Source organism: Sphaeramia orbicularis, chromosome 6 (assembly GCF_902148855.1).
Source record: "Sphaeramia orbicularis chromosome 6, fSphaOr1.1, whole genome shotgun sequence".
NCBI classification, from domain to species: Eukaryota; Metazoa; Chordata; class Actinopteri; order Kurtiformes; family Apogonidae; genus Sphaeramia; species Sphaeramia orbicularis.
In genome coordinates this window covers 758,215-775,790 of record NC_043962.1, presented here as the reverse complement: position 1 = coordinate 775,790, position 17,576 = coordinate 758,215, and the positions used below count along the sequence as shown (strand labels likewise).

Genomic DNA, 17,576 nt, shown 5'->3' with positions numbered 1-17,576 from the left:
GTATTGTGTGTTTACAAAACTAACTAAAACTTATAAAAATTCTGGCTCAAATTCCCTTGGTTTTGGTCTTTGTCAATGTCAGATTGATGTTAAATGGATTTCTTTGTCTCTCTCAGTTTTCTGTGCTGTCTCCATACGACACTTTTTGCTCCGTCACTTGTGTTCACTTGTGGTTTCCAGTCGTCTTCTGGTCCCCACTCTACCTGGAAACATGGAGACTAAAGCAGCAGAGTCCTGTCTGGGATTGATTTGAATAGGAGCACAGAGAAGAAGAGAAAAGAGACCACTGAACTACAACTGAACTACAACTAAACTACAACTGAACTACAACTGAACTACAACTAAACTACAACTGAACTACAACTGAACTACAACTGAACTACAACTAAACTACAACTGAACTACAACTGAACTACAACTAAACTACAACTGAACTACAACTGAACTACAACTGAACTACAACTGAACTACAACTGAACTAAAACTAAACTACAACTGAACTACAACTGAACTACAACTGAACTACAACTAAACTACAACTGAACTACAACTAAACTACAACTAAACTACAACTGAACTACAACTGAACTACAACTAAGCATTTAGAAAAAAACAAAAACGAATAAAAACTATCAAACCTGCTCTAAAAACGCATTAAAACGAACTGAATTAGAGAAAAAAAGTCCAAACTAAATCAAACTAAACTAGAATGAAAAATCCAAAACTATTCGAACCTCGCAACTGAATAAACACTCAACTTATTACATAACACTGTAAAAGCTGTTCAGCTTTTCCACCCCTTTAAGCCTCAAGTATTTATGATGCATGTCACCTGGAACGGTTGCATTCAACTGAAACTCCTGAAATGTCCATATTTGTGTTTAAAAGCTGGGACATCATTTAACACACAAATAAAAAGAGAATGCATTGATTTGCATATCTGAAACGCCCACGTTTTATTCACAAGAGAACACAGAAAAGAGAAGAAAGGAAAAGCAGGGGGCAAGAAAAGACTGGAAACGTTAGCGGTACTAAAAATAGCTGCAGGAACATTTAACGACTAATTAGACTGAGTAGAAAGAGAACATCATAGAGAAGTCGAATCTGACAGAAGTAAATACAAGCAGAACAAATCTGAGGAAAACATCTAAAACTGGTGGAACAAGTTCAGAATAATGTTCTGTTTCTGAATAGTTCAGTTCACTGGTGTACGAGTCAAACACTTCAGAATAAAAGGAGTTCAACTTCACCACATTTGAGTCAATTATAAAGAACAACGAAGTCAAAAGTTCTGGTTCTGTAGTGACAGGAAGTTCGACTCATTTTAGAGAACCGGATATTTTGGTTTGGTTCACAAAAAGAGTCGGCTCTTTTGGTTCGGTTTACTAAAAAGAACCGAATCTTTTGGTTCGGTTAATTAAAAACAACTGGATCTTTTGGGTTGGTTCACTAAAAAGAACTGTTGTTTTGGTTTGGTTCACTAAAAAGAACTGGTTCTTTTGGTTTGGTTCACTAAAAAGAATCAATTCTTTTGGTTCAGTTCACTAAAAAGAGTTTGCTCTTTTGGCTCCTCAGACGTTTTTGTTCCTTAAATTAATTTATTACCAAATTCTGTGTAAAATAGTGTATGTAATGTAGAAACATACACGATATCCAATATTTATTCTTCATATGGTTTTATTTATCCACTTCTGAACACAGTGCGTGCATAAATTATATCCCCTCGTACATTTCTTTTGTAAATTTCTAAAAAATTTTTAATTATTGCTGCTCTACTTCTCAATGCAGTCTACACAGTTTACGTAGCCTGTAAAAATCGACCTATAATTTCCAGTTTTTTGTTTTTTCAACCACCTCTCCCTCTCTTTTGAAGCCTTCACTGGTTGTCATGTTCTGGATGAGGTTTCAGATTCCGTAGTCGCTGCTTCGTTGTGTTTTTCCTGGACTTTCCTCATATTTCAGTTCATTTGAAGTCTTTATATTTGCGTGTTCGCCCCGCTGTGGCTGACATTATGTGACTGATGGAGAACACAACAGGATTACCGTATGTTTCCTCATCTGTTAAAGCAGATGTCTGGAGGAGGAAAGAACCTGACAGTTAATTCCACACAGATAGAAGACCTATGAAGTATTTTACACCACGCTGGTAAAAATCCTTTTGTGAAATCATAAACAGTCAGTTTTTGTTTCCTTTTGTCGGGTTGTGATGTTTCTGTAGTAGGTGGTGTTCATGAGGAAAGGAGCATCACGACCAGGGAAACGTTCGGAACCAGTGGGAAGACGATAGGATGAATGTGGAGACAATCTGGAATGTGGGCATGAATAAATGAGAGGACACAGGAACATGCAGAACTTCATGAACTATTATTGGATGTGTATATATATATATATATATATATATATATATATATATATATATATATATATATATATGAACTTTATTAACTATTATTGGGTATATAGATGAACTTTATGAACTATTATTGGATATATGTATATATATATATATATTAACTTTATTTACTTTATTACTTTTTATTACCGGTATAACGATAAACGGCAGTAAAATCACAGGTGGTTAGTATTACTGTTTAAATTCTAATTCTCATGATAACTGTGTTTGATTATTGCACTTTTCTGGAGAAAACTCCAAAGTAAAGATCTGCTTTTATATCAAATATTTGAGTATAGTTTGAATTTATTCCCATTTTAATTTTCTATACCTAATATTTGGAACCAATATTCACTTTTAAAGTCTTTGAAAAGGTTCATTAAACATCTATGTGTTATTTATGCAATAAATTAGATACATTTTTCAAATCGGATTTTATATATTTTTGTGTGTTTTTTGTCCTTTTGTGTTTTTATAGTAGGTTAAAGTGAAAAAATAGTAGACAGATGATCTAGATGAAGTTGTGCTGACAAAACAGATCCAAACATGGGTATAGTAAACATTTGTTTCTATAGTATATAAAGGTAAAATCAAAAGGACTGAAAAACAGACAGAATAGACTCAGACCACTAAGGGTTAATATGTGAATGTTTCTGACACAGAAGGGACAGTGGGACTGGTATTTTATTTGTAAGACTGGATAAGTTGAGTTTACTTAAAAAATCTGAGGTAACTCGTTGCCTTAAAAAAATTTCAGTAATGAGTAATAAAAACTTGAGTGTATTAAACTGAAATGCTTGATTTGAATGGAATTGCTATTTTAAGTCCAACACACTAAATGCCAAGTGAATTTAACTGAAACTTTTGTTGCGATGTCAGTTGTTTTGTAGAATCATTAGACTGAATATCATCAGTTCACTGGACTCAATTCCAAGTTGATTTAAATTTAAATCTTTTGCAACATAAAGTGCTTTGTATAATTATTCAACTTGATATATTGTAGTGTGGTTGGAAGTTAGCTCAATGTCACTTGCCAGTACAGGAAGTGCTTTTAATTTGGCGGGGCATTAAGATTTCCATTGTACAAGTTCAGTCCTCTCTGAACAGTACATCCTTTGTTGTTCCTGTGGCTGTGACTCCTGCTGCAGCTGTACAAATGAACACTAACAGCACAACCCACTGAAGCCTGCACAGAAAAACAACACATTTACAACTACAGGAACAATACCCACAATGCACTGCACAGAGAAAAAGGTGTGGCCAGGACTAAAACAGGGATTTAAATCCATTCAACTGAAGCTGTTTTTGTACTTTAGGCTATGTCGACAAATGAGTAGAATATACTGAACATGTTATAGGAATGGAATCAAACTGAAATTATTTAAGTACATTGGAATTAAAGCATTTTAGTAAAAACAAAGTCCGGGATTAAAGTGTATCAGTACTTTCAGAACATTTTGAGCACAGTTTCGACAATACCGCGATAATAATGATAACCGTGATAATTTTGGTCACAGTAACTGTGATATGAAATTTACATATCGTTACATCCCTAATATATATATATATATATGTGTGTGTGTGTGTGTGTGTGTGTGTGTGTGTGTGGTTTGTAACACGACTGAATTCTGCACAGAAAGAATTAGGCCCAATCACAATTCAAACTGGCAAATGACTGTAGTACAAATGTTACTATGAGCTAGCGATTAGCATTAGCTCCCTCATCACCTCTGTCACTTGTATCCAAATATGGTCACTTCTGTCTCCAATGAGCCAGCGTAGCATCTGCAAAAATGCAAATGCGGAGCGCACCGCTGTCAAAATGTCCAATAACTCCGATAAAAACAACAACTGTCGGCTTTGTATTTAGACTCCGTGTTTTTGGAGACGACACATTCCTGAGCGTTTCCGAGGCTTCGTTTGAGAACGTCGGAGTCTTTTTCATGTCAGTGCTTTTACTGTGTGACAAAGTTAAATTGGATGAATGTGGAAGAACTCAAATCAGGTTTAATTGAGGAGAAAGTCAACAGACCCCCCCCCCCCCAACACACACACACATTCTTCTGCTTGATTTGAAGGCTCTAATTCCTCAAACACTTCTATAATTGACTGGGACGCTTATTTTCTAACTCCATCCAAATGACCACTAGGCTTTTATCTCCCGCTGTCTCCATGGTTACCAGCTATGGTTTAGTGTGTGTGTGTGTGTGTGTGTGTGTGTGTGTTTGGGGTGGAGGGAGGTAGCTCCTAATTGACTGACTGTTAAAGCTTTTAATGAAGAGTGGGCAGCCAGCTCTCCAATTAGCTGTGTGTGTGTGTGTGTGGGGGGGGGGGGGGGGGGCGTCAGGGGATGAAAAGATGAAGGCGGTTCAGGAGGAGGGGGGGTGAGGAAGACCATGGTGAAGGAGAGGAAGGAGGAGATAAGGATGATGCTTAAAGTGGGATTAATGAGGAAAAAGTAGTGTGTACTCTCTGTAAGGGTTAAAGGTGGGCGTTTGGGTCTGTAAGGGTTAAAGGTGAACGTTTGGGTCTGTAAGGGTTAAAGGTGAACGTTTGGATCTTTAAGGGTTAAAGGTGAACGTTTGGATCTTTAAGGGTTAAAGGTGAACGTTTGGATCTTTAAGGGTTAAAGGTGAACGTTTGGATCTTTAAGGGTTAAAGGTGGACGTTTGGATCTTTAAGGGTTAAAGGTGGACGTTTGGATCTTTAAGGGTTAAAGGTGGACGTTTGGGTCTGTAAGGGTTAAAGGTGGACGTTTGGGTCTTTAAGGGTTAAAGGTGGACGTTTGGGTCTTTAAGGGTTAAAGGTGGACGTTTGGGTCTTTAAGGGTTAAAGGAGGACGTTTGGATCTTTAAGGGTTAAAGGTGGACGTTTGGGTCTGTAAGGGTTAAAGGTGGACGTTTAGATCTTTAAGGGTTAAAGGTGGACGTTTGGGTCTGTAAGGGTTAAAGGTGGACGTTTGGGTCTTTAAGGGTTAAAGGAGGACGTTTGGATCTTTAAGGGTTAAAGGTGGACGTTTGGGTCTGTAAGGGTTAAAGGTGGACGTTTAGATCTTTAAGGGTTAAAGGTGGACGTTTGGGTCTGTAAGGGTTAAAGGTGGACGTTTAGATCTTTAAGGGTTAAAGGTGGACGTTTGGGTCTGTAAGGGTTAAAGGTGGACGTTTGGGTCTGTAAGGGTTAAAGGTGGACGTTTGGGTCTTTAAGGGTTAAAGGAGGACGTTTGGATCTTTAAGGGTTAAAGGTGGACGTTTGGGTCTGTAAGGGTTAAAGGTGGACGTTTGGGTCTGTAAGGGTTAAAGGTGGACGTTTAGATCTTTAAGGGTTAAAGGTGGACGTTTAGATCTTTAAGGGTTAAAGGTGGACGTTTGGGTCTGTAAGGGTTAAAGGTGGACGTTTGGGTCTGTGAGGGTTAAAGGTGGACGTTTGGGTCTGTAAGGGTTAAAGGTGGACGTTTGGGTCTGTAAAGGTTAAAGGTGGACGTTTGGGTCTTTAAGGGTTAAAGGTGGACGTTTGGGTCTGTAAGGGTTAAAGGTGGACGTTTGGGTCTGTAAGGGTTAAAGGTGGACGTTTGGGTCTGTAAAGGTTAAAGGTGGACGTTTGGGTCTGTAAGGGTTAAAGGTGGACGTTTGGGTCTGTGAGGGTTAAAGGTGGACGTTTGGGTCTGTGAGGGTTAAAAGTGGACGTTTGGGTCTGTGAGGGTTAAAAGTGGACGTTTGGGTCTGTGAGGGTTAAAGGTGGACGTTTGGGTCTGTAAGGGTTAAAGGTGGACGTTTGGGTCTGTAAGGGTTAAAGGTGGACGTTTGGGTCTGTGAGGGTTAAAGGTGGACGTTTGGGTCTGTAAGGGTTAAAGGTGGACGTTTGGGTCTGTAAGGGTTAAAGGTGGACGTTTGGGTCTGTGAGGGTTAAACTAAGGAAGCGCAGTTAAAATAAATAAATAAATAAGTAAAGTTTATTTGAATAAGTCTAAATCACACCAGGGGAAAAACCCAATTAAACAGAACTGCTCAAAGGAACGTCTGCTCATCCGTCCTCTTCTGCGCTGGCTTTGAACCGACCACCTCCACTGATAAACACATATAATTGCCTGTTTATCAGCATCACACTTTACTGTACATGAATTATTCACGATAAAGCCACAAAAATTAAAAGGAACTGATGACAAAGAAATGCCAAAGCTAGTGTATGATCAGGTGAATAATGAGTTCTGCATGCAGACGTGGAACACAGGCACTGTTTACATGAACCAACGCAACAGGAAAGGAGCAAACAACAGCCTTTATTATCAAGTGGGTCTGGCCTCAGTCCTGGTGGACTACCTTTGTCCTGGGTCTGTCCTCTGTAGACTGGTACCCTGTCCCCCTGTGGACACAGTACTGTGGACAGAACCATCATGCATGGGCCTATCCGGGTCCAGGACCAGGACAGACATGCACATACTCATGGTAGAACCAGGACACTGATTGGACCTGAGGACAGAGAACCAGGACAAAGGTAGTCCAACAGGACTGAGGACAGAGAACCAGGACAAAGGTAGTCCAACAGGACTGAGGACAGAGAACCAGGACAAAGGTAGTCCAACAGGACTGAGGACAGAGAACCAGGACAAAGGTAGTCCAACAGGACTGAGGACAGAGAACCAGGACAAAGGTAGTCCAACAGGACTGAGGACAGAGAACCAGGACAAAGGTAGTCCAACAGGACTGAGGACAGAGACACTTTGAAAAAAAAACCCACAAGTTGATCATATTAGTGTTTTTAATAAACACTGACTTTCTGTAAACTGGAGGAAGTGGACGTTCTTCTGGATCAGATGATGTTTGACACCTGTTTTTGACCGACAGTATAAAAATACTTAAAAAGTAGAAAAGCACACGAAGAGCCAAGGCAGATCAGTCATTCCACAGTGAAATGGAGCATTTAGAGGAGCTGAGTAGGACACTGTCAACACTGAATACAAGCACAAATGACAAAGAGCATGTTAGCATTAGCCTAAAGAACATGTTAGCATTCACCTAAAGAACATGTTAGCATTAGCCTTATGTTCAGCATCAGGGTATCAACAGGGACCATGAAGCTGAATTTAGGACTTTTTCAGATGGTTTTCAAGGCGCCTTTGGTCCCATTTCAGCCGTTCCGTTCACATAAATAACAGTCCTGTATCCGTCCACATGTGTCTACATTTGGACTCACCTGGTGTTCCACTGACACTCACTGCTGGTTGGTGTGTTTTCCAGGTGCAGTGGAGGTGAGGAAAGAAGGTCTGGAGGCTCAGATCAACCGTCTGGCTGAACTAATCGGACGACTGGAGAACAAGGTGAGGAACTCCAACAGACGTCATCCACCCACATCCACCTGTATGACAAACTCCACCCATTCTATCTGATGGAACAGCCGGATAATAGGACACATTTACACTGTTTATGGGTTTGGTTTCTAAGCAGATAACAATTATGGATAAAATTCCCTTCATTTTCATCTTTATCAACGTCGGATTGATACGAAATCAATGTTTTTGTCTCTCTCAGTTTTCTGTGCTGTCTCCATACGACACTTTTTGCTCCGTCACTTGTGTTCACTTGTGGTTTCCAGTCGTCTTCTGGTCCCCACTCTACCTGGAAACATGGAGACTAAAGCAGCAGAGTCCTGTCTGGGATTGATTTGAATAGGAGCACAGAGAAGAAGAGAAAAGAGACCACTGAACTACAACTGAACTACAACTAAACTAAAACTGAACTACAACTAAACTACAACTGAACTACAACTGAACTACAACTAAACTAAAACTGAACTACAACTAAACTACAACTGAACTACAACTGAACTACAACTGAACTACAACTAAACTAAAACTGAACTACAACTAAACTACAACTGAACTACAATTAAACTACTACTGAACTACAACTAAACTACAACTGAACTACAACTAAACTAAACTACAACTAAACTACAACTGAACTAAAACTAAACTAAAGCTAAACATTTAGAAAAAATGGAAACTAATAAAAACTATCAAACCTGCTCTAAAAACATTAAAACGAACTGAATTACAGAAAAAAAGTCCAAACTAAATAAAACTAAACTAGAATGAAAAATCCAAAACAATTAGAACCTTGCCCCACACTTGGCTCAGTTGTGATGGGTTTGCTCCACTTCTCCTCCGGTTCTGGTGGGTTTGCTCCACTTCTCCTCCGGTTCTGGTGGGTTTGCTCCACTTCTCCTTCAGTTGTGGTGGGTTTGCTCCACCTTTCCTCCAGTTGTGGTGGGTTTGCTCCACCTCTCCTCCGGTTCTGGTGGGTTTGCTCCACTTCTCCTTCAGTTGTGGTGGGTTTGCTCCACCTTTCCTCCAGTTGTGGTGGGTTTGCTCCACCTCTCCTTCAGTTGTGGTGGGTTTGCTCCACCTCTCCTTCAGTTGTGGTGGGTTTGCTCCACCTTTCCTCCAGTTCTGGTGGGTTTGCTCCACCTCTCCTTCAGTTGTGGTGGGTTTGCTCCACGTCTCCTTCAGTTATGGTGGGTTTGCTCCACCTTTCCTCCAGTTCTGGTGGGTTTGCTCCACCTCTCCTTCAGTTGTGGTGGGTTTGCTCCACCTTTCCTCCAGTTCTGGTGGGTTTGCTCCACTTCTCCTCCAGTTCTGTTGGGTTTGCTCCACTTCTCCTTCAGTTGTGGTGGGTTTGCTCCACTTCTCCTCCAGATGTTTGGAACTCCTCTGTTTCAAACCAGAGCTAAACTAAACTTTGGTCTAAGTTGTCAGCGAACGGAGGATTTGTAAGTTTGAGATGTTCCATCGGCCAAATTGGACAAACAGCGAAGTGGAGCAGTGAAAGCGTCCAAACAAGAGGAAATGAAAAAGGCACGAAGGAGCAAGAAGGAGTTAATGAGGAGGTGAAGGAAAGGGAGGGAGAGGGAGTTAATGAACACTAAGTGAAGGAGGGAGGAGGAAGAACTGAAGGAGGGAGGATGAGGAACCCAGAGATGGTACCAAGCAATTAAAGCCTGGAAGTCCAAGTGCTGATATGAGTCTGTTTAACACATGACTTCCTCTGGTCCCACATGACTGCTCTTCCTCCTCTTCCTCCTCCCTGCCCTTCACTACTTCATATTTATCACCTCCTTCCCATCTTCCCCTCTTCCCCCTCTGCCCATGTTTTAGATGTTTCCCTCTTCCTGCACACTTGACGGTTGTTATCAGGCTTCTGCAGGACTCTTTGTTTCTGACCCCTGCCCTAACCTGACAAAGGTTCAAGTGAACAGGTGAATGACTGCTCTGGCGTTGACAGTGGTGGCGTCTCAGATTCTTCGTCCTTCTTCCATCTTTAACACAATCACTCCACAGTGACTGTCGACAGTCCAGAAAACTCGGAGCTTTACCTCCGTATCCAATAAACACTTGAAGTCCAGTACCTATGAATATCAATGAAGTGAAAATGACAGAGGAAATAACGGCTTCTGATGAACGGGACCTGAACTCATGAACGCACAAACAGAATGAATGAATACACAAGACTGTGACACGTTCAGGAAAAACACCTTAGATTGGACCGTCTGCCTCACATGTACGATATGTGTTGGATGATGATGATGATGATATTGACTTCCACCTTTAACCCTTAAAGACCCAAACGTCCTCTTTTAACTCTTAAAGACCCAAAAGGTAAAGAAAAAGGTCTTTCCATTGCAATTTTGTGCGATATACCAATTTTGCTATGCCCGAAAAACCACCTCTTGCAAGTGCACAAACCTTTCATTGAAAAACAAGTTTTGGTGAAATATGTTGTTCTTCCATTAGGCAAATTTTAAAGTGCAAGTTATATTTGCGCAATGTAGTGCTTAAATAGTGGTTAAATTTCAACAGCTGTACAAATCAAACTAGCTTACTATCAGGCTACAAATGAAAATTGAAGACAGCGGTTGTATAAGATATAAGTTTATACAAACGCTAACACAGACCAAAGAAAACAGAATTCACAACATAAACATCACTAACACAGGAAATACATTTGATAATGTGAAAGATGACGATATTTTATTAACTTAACGCTGGAGTTGATAGATCAGCAGAAATAGAAATGAATGTGTTCCGACACCACCATACTTAATGTTTGGAACTATTAGCCCCGCCTCCAGAACCAGGAAGTAGGTCCATATTTCATCCGCCATTTTTCACAGTGTGAGTCTATGGAAGTGTCGTAACTGTGTTTTCTCTACCGCTCTGGACCTGTGCTGTAGAAAAGAACACCACATTATCCCACTGCGTCAGAGTCCATCAGGAATTGTTAACTGACTGAATAAACAGCCAATGACAGTCAGTGCTGTGCTGTAAATAGTGCCCTGTTCTGGCATCAGTACTGTGTGAGAACCTTCTGGAAACACTATTACCTCCAGACCGTCCTCAGAGGGTTAAAGCCACGCTGCCTCTCACTCTTTTAGATCCTCTGACTCTCCAGGGATTTAGTTTGTTCTTCATTATTTATCACTGTTCAAAAATGTGTTTGTTCCCTGGATTGGGGGGGGGGGTATGGCATTACATTTATATCACCTGTTTTTTCCCTTGTATTCCTTATTTATTATTAAAGCTGATCTAGTCCTGCAGTTGGTCTAGAACAGGACCAGATGTTTCGCACCAAATTCTGATCCAGAAAATGAATAGACAAATGTCACCTACGTCATCAGTACCAGAAGTTTATCAGCTGCTTTATGAGTGATCACATATTTTAAACGGGTCATTAGTCGGGCTGTAAGAAAATATCGGTTCTGCAATATATCACAATATTTCATTTCACAATACTGCATCGATATTAAAAAGTACTGTATGGATGTTTTTAGGTATTTATTCAAATGCAGATATTGTGGAGGTTCATTTTTGTTTTTGTTTTTTTTTTGTTTATATTTTATTTCTTCTTATTTCACACTCTTTTATTCAATAATGTTGGTTTCTTTGTTGGGATTAAACTCAAATCCTGTTCTGACGCTAGTTGTGAACTAATAGAATCTGAACATTTGAACAGGATCTGAAACTGGAATGTCTGGAAAACAGAATTTCAGTTTGAACTGATAGAACATTAGATCCTGTTGGGATCAAATACAAATGTGTTTAGGATTTGTGCAGATTTCTGCTGGAATTCAATTCTTTCAGGAAATAATCATTTAAAAAAAGAAACAAACAAAAAATTGCCTTTTTAACAGTATCATGATATATTGTTATATATTGTAATATATCGTATCGTGATCCTAGTATTGTGATTTGTATCATATCACCAGATTCTTGCCGATACACAGCCCTAGTTATTAGTTACAGTTTATCATACACTCTTTTCTGAGATTTCTGTTTTCTTTAATCTGAAATATAGGCCTTAAATGTATTTGCCTGGGATTACTTTTACTTATTTAATGGTATTAATTTAATGGTAACAGAGCTAGCTGTGCACTCAGTTAAACATTTCCTGCCTTGAAAATTGACAGTAAATGTTGAAACATATGAAAATGTGAACATAGGGGAAGGCTCAAAGACAGAAGTTGGACTTCGATTCGGTCTTTTACTTGGAGGAAATTTTAATAACTGGACCTCAGTGATGTTTGATTGACTACCCCTGCAGTAGAAAGACTTCCTTTCACCATGTCCTGCTGTGTTTGAACAGCCTGTTACCGCCCAAAAGTTAACCATGATTACAGTTATTAAGTACAATTATCTGTCTAACTAGCCTGGCACTGTTCTGTCTGGCTCATGGTTTGTCTTCCATTATGGCCATATAAACATACATCATGTGACCCCTGACATCATGTGGCATTGGTCTATAGCACTCAGGTTGCTAACTTGCTTGCTCAGTATTGGCTATTTTTGTGGTCTGTGAGAGCGTAGGTCAGTGGTTCTCAACCTTTTTTGAAGAAATGCCCCTTTATATTATCATGAGCCATGAGGGACAGGGTACCAGTCTACAGAGGACAGAACCAGGACACTGACTGGACCTGAAGGACAGAGACACAGGACAAAGGTAGTCCACCAGGACTGAGGACAGACCCAGGACAAAGGTAGTCCACCAGGGCTGAGGACAGACCCAGGACAAAGGTAGTCCACCAGGACTGAGGACAGACCCAGGACAAAGGTAGTCCACCAGGGCTGAGGACAGACCCAGGACAAAGGTAGTCCACCAGGGCTGAGGACAGACCCAGGACAAAGGTAGTCCACCAGGGCTGAGGACAGAACCAGTGTACAGAAATGTCCAGAGGTGGTAAATCTACCTTTTACTCTAGTAAAAGTACAGATACTTCTAAACGATCGGTGCAAAGCGGCCGACCCTCACGTCGTCCGTGTCAGTGTAAGTTCTTCCATGTTCTGTCGTATAAACAGCAGGTTTTGTCTGTGGTCTGGTCTCCATCTCGTGTCTGTTTTGTCCTCATACAGACTTTAGTGTCTCATTCATGTAGGTTAATATTGGTCCTGAGTTTTATTCTGTTTATTCTGTTTTATTTCCGTTTTTAGTTTGAATATTTGACTGAAATTTCTATTTTCTGTAACTTCTGCTGCCGTCTTGACCAGGGCGCTCTTGCAAGACAGATCTTTAATCTCGAGTCATTTTTTCCTGGTTAAATGAAGGTTCATAGAATAGAAAAACTAGTGCGTTCATTCCTTTTCTTTCTTTCATTTCTTGGTAAATTCCTCAGTCATTTTCAGTTGAATAACCTCTCAGCTGACATGTCTGTTTCTGTATGTGAATTTGGACACCATGGCAATGTAACTCTGTTATCTATCTGTTGCTAGGTAACCCACTTCAACTCTATGATTCTATGATTCTGGGCATAGCAACATGACTGACCAATGGGAGGCTGCTGTTTTCCAAAGTTACTATTATCTCCCAAAATATTGGTCAGATCAACTTAAGGTTTTCACTGGTCTGTTCATTGACCTAAAATACACAAGTCTGACAAACTGCAGCAGTCAGCTCTGCACGGATCCACTTCCCTTTTATAATATAGAAGACAAAAAAGAAGAAGAAACCAGTAGCAACTACAGTAATGATTCTGTTTAGAAAAGTCTAAGAGTACAAAGTTAAAATGTTGTAAGCAAAAGTAAGAGTCAGAAAAATAAACACAAATAGATGAAAAGTCTACTTCAGAACAGTATAAAGGTGTCTGACCCCAGCGTCTTCCTGCATATTAATGCTATACTTCCTGTGTTCATTCCAGTCCAGGGTACGATAACCCATATCTCCACCTTCTGACCACATGACACAGCCTGTTTTAGGCTTTACTTACTCCAAACCAACATTCGGCTTCAAATCCACTCAACACTTGATGCAAAACAGCCGACGTCAGGATGAAGTAGAGATTCCAAAGTGCTTCACTGTTATTTTTTGGTTCCAAACCTCCATCATCAGGGTTAGCTCATATGGATAATGAGTTTCTCTGATTAGAAATGCACATCCCAGTCCTTTGTAAAACATTGTGGACCTTCTGCGATGCTGAATAGTGTCTTTAAATGTACGACCTTCTTCCTTTCACCGGCCTGTTGGCAGCTCCACAGAACACTTGTGTCTGTCGTCGTGAAGCTGCAGGCTCGAGCTAATATGGAAAGAGTGCAGAACTGAGTCAACATTTATTTCCAGGCCCCTCTAGTGGTTTCTGAACAGCTTTAACTCCTTAATAATGAACCACATGTACAGCTGTACGCTGGAGTTATTGTATGAGCTCTAACTGCGTCCCATCCTCACACTCTGTGGCTGCTGATGCGTTACTTCATCCATCCTCCACTGCAGGGCTGTCAAACATACGGCCCGGGGGCCAAATGTGTCCCCCCAAAGGTTCCAAGTGCAAAAATTCCACAGTCTTGAATTGAATTAAGCAAAAAAATAAATAATTTGCTTGACTTAGGGAAAAAAAATATTCAATTAAGCAAAAAAAAAAAAATCTTCAATTGAGTAAAAAAAAAAAAAATCTTGAATTAAGCAAAAAAAAAAAATCTTGAATTAACAACTTCAAATTTTGGTCCGTTTTAGTGCAAAAAATAACATTAAATTATGAAAATATTTCCATTTCCAAACTATCCTGTACCAATAAAATGTGAATAACCTGAACAAATGTGTCCAACCTGAAATGTCTGTATTAAATTCAGTCCAGTTTGAACTCTTTTCTTCCTGTTCCTCAGTGTTTAGTGTCTTTGGAGATCTGATCCAGAATGCACATGGACTAATGAGAAGTGGAGGAAGAAGACTGAGAAAATTACACTGATTTTACTGAAGAAATGTCAGTTTTTTCAGGTTATTCACATCTTTTTTGTTTGGATAGTTTATAAAAGTAAGTATTTTCATAATTTAATGGGTTTTTTTTTCACTAAAACACAGACATAAATGTGCAGTTGTCATTATTTCTGGGTTCATCTTTTCCTGGTTGGGTCCACTGCAGATCAGATCAGACTGAATGTGGAACCTGAAAGAACAGGAGTTTGATACTCCTGCTCCACTGCTTTTTGCTTTGCCTCATGTTCAGTTCGACCAGACGTTTCACTTCAAATGCATGTTTACATTTTTCACGCTAACATATCCAAGTCTCTTTCATTTTGTGCTTTGTTTATCGGCATGCGTCCACCTCCTCTCCGACTCCCCACCGCTCTATATTTTCCTCTTAAAAAACACCATCTCTTCCTGCCCTCATGCCTGACCAAGTGTCTGCTAACGGCTGTCGTTGCCAGTGCTCATTGTCGTTGCCGGTGCTCATTGTTGTTGCCGGTGCTCATTGTCGTTGCCGGTGCTCATTGTCATTGCTGGTGCTCATTGTCGTTGCTCATTGTTGTTGCTCGGAGCTGCTGTTGTTTCACTTAACTGTCGTTTGTCCCGTTGATTGACACGTAGCTGCCGTTGTTGTTGCTGTGCTTTTCCTTGCAGACGGTCTGGTTCGATCTGCACCAGAGGCTAACAGACACAGACGGCACCACCAGCGCAGTAAGTACAAACTACATGAATGAACGCCTGTGTGTTAAAGGTGCAGTCTGTGTGAATTCTGTTCTCAGTCTAAAATGGTCCTGACTGTCACAGACACGAAGGAATCCTGTTCATTTAAATCCTGATCTCACTGACAGTAGTATTCCAGACAGAATATTCACATTTAAAGCTCAGTGTCAGCCCCCAAATGATGTTTATGATGTAATTGTGTGTTTTGGTCCGAGGCTCCGCCCATCACCTGTCATCCAATCACAGAGTCAGTACCTTTGTTCATCCAGGTTGGCAGTTCCACTGAGCTGCAGCTGAACATTTCTGATCATAAATGTCCGACGTTAATAAACCCAAAAGGACTAAAGGGATTATTCCAAATACAACAAAGAGACAAAGAGAGAAACAAAACAAGGATCTGGAGGAGATTTAGAAACAGATGACTGAAAGAGGAGAAGAATTAGAACACCAATGCCGACTCTGCCTTAGACTGACCACCGTAAGAACCACTGAGAGCCAGGACCAGCGTCTTTTCTCCTGGTCCTGGTGAACAGACCGGGTACCGCTGTAGGACTGGTCTCTGTCCATGGTAGCTCCTTGTAGTTCAGTGTTTTCTGTGGAAGTGACCTCTGCATGTAGCAGTGTGGTGTGTAATCCGTAAGGTGAGGGGTCAGTTGGTTTTTTATAATACTATGGGGGGGGGGGGGTTGGTCAAATTGTGACATCCGCATGACTCTGCAGCTTCATTTTTCATCATTGGCTTTGACCTGAAAAAAAATATGACGTTGGAAGTTATGCTACAGGCCTAACAATTAAGCAACGTTCAGGAACATTCCTGCACAAAATACCTAAGAATTTGCTGTGTCAACTTTTTACACTATGAAATATAACACACACAACAAGCATGTTTAATATATTTACCCATTTAATGCCTGAATTTATGCACAAGTATGTTATAAAAAATTATTATTTATGTTTTTGCTTTCAAGCAGATGCTAAATTAATCTTCCGGTATCCAGGTGAGCATATTATGCACATGGGGGGGGGGGGGGGGGGGTAGCAATCTGTGCCGCTTGTACTTTGCTGCAGTAAAAGGTAAACTTGCAGCTCATTTCCTTTTCTCTCTCTCTTGAATCTGTGTAAACTTTCATTGCAGTGTTCAGGACGTTTGTCTGTTCTGTTCTATATTAGACTGATGGAGAATCAGTCTGGTGAGGATTTTTTTTGTATAAATTGATGGTGTAGTTTCATGGATTAGTGGAAACACTAGTAGTAGATGCTCATGCTGGATCTGTCATCCCTTCGTCTGGGGGGTGGGGGGGGCAGAGGATACCACCTCTACAGTATTTGAATGTGATTGCAGTACCACTTTGGGCCACAGTCCTACTTACAGCACCTTTAAACTGCAGCACACAAAGACTCCGCCCACCACTGCGGACACGACTACCTGGGGATGAGCGTCACACGGTCCAGACATGACCGGGCTCGTGTTGTCATTAACATACGACGCCGCTTCTTCACAGTTCCAGTCGCCCAGAAATAATCCTGAGGTCTGTGTGCTTCTCCCATGAGTGCTGCTCTTTTGAATTATTTCCTTGGAAATGTTATTGTTTTGTTTTGTTGTCTAGACCTGAATAATTTATAGACGCTGACTAGTCTGCAGAAGCATTAATAGAGTCGCACACTAAATTACAATATCTTAACACCCGCCGAGAAAATACCCCAGCAGCATGTCAGCTGTCCTAGAAACACACAGCGTGTTGAGAATGTGTGATGTTGTCGGTGCTTTGTTTTCAGGCTGGGTTTGACAGAATCCTACATCACATTCATCTCCGTACGGTCGTTCAACTGTTGGTCTTCGTTTTTACGTCTGATCTCAGCCCAGATTGGTGTATTCCACATTCTGCACCCGGACGCCCTCTGTGAAGACTAGATAAGAGGGGGAGAAGAGAGAAGTGTGCAATAAATACAGACAGAAACAAACAGCAGTCTGCATCTGAAGGAAAAGACAGATTTATTGTAGTCGCATGCATTTAAATGAAACCCAATGAAACGCAAACAGTGAAACGAAGGAAACGCTAGAGAAGTGAGTAGAAAAGAGCTGGAGGGTATCAGTTCTGTGTGCTGGCTGGTTATTGTCTAGAACATGGGTTCATGATGATGAACCAGTTTGGAGGATTCAGCTGATAATCATAGAAGCCCAACCCCAATTCACACTTGACCCCTCCCCCTTATCCCTACCCTGTAGAAGCCAATAATGTAAC

At 40.6% G+C, this 17,576-nt stretch overlaps 1 protein-coding gene across 1 annotated transcript in view; it reads left to right on the top strand.

Moving 5' to 3' along the window:
- Positions 1–15,500, top strand: part of necab2 (N-terminal EF-hand calcium binding protein 2) — an 80,430-nt gene extending 64,930 nt beyond the window's left edge. The window contains exons 5-6 of the mRNA XM_030136610.1: positions 7,627–7,706; positions 15,268–15,500. Coding sequence (XP_029992470.1) covers positions 7,627–7,706; positions 15,268–15,408 — 221 coding nt within the window. The 3' untranslated portion in view covers positions 15,409–15,500. The remainder of the gene's footprint in view (positions 1–7,626; positions 7,707–15,267) is intronic.
- Positions 15,501–17,576: the final 2,076 nt, after the last annotated feature.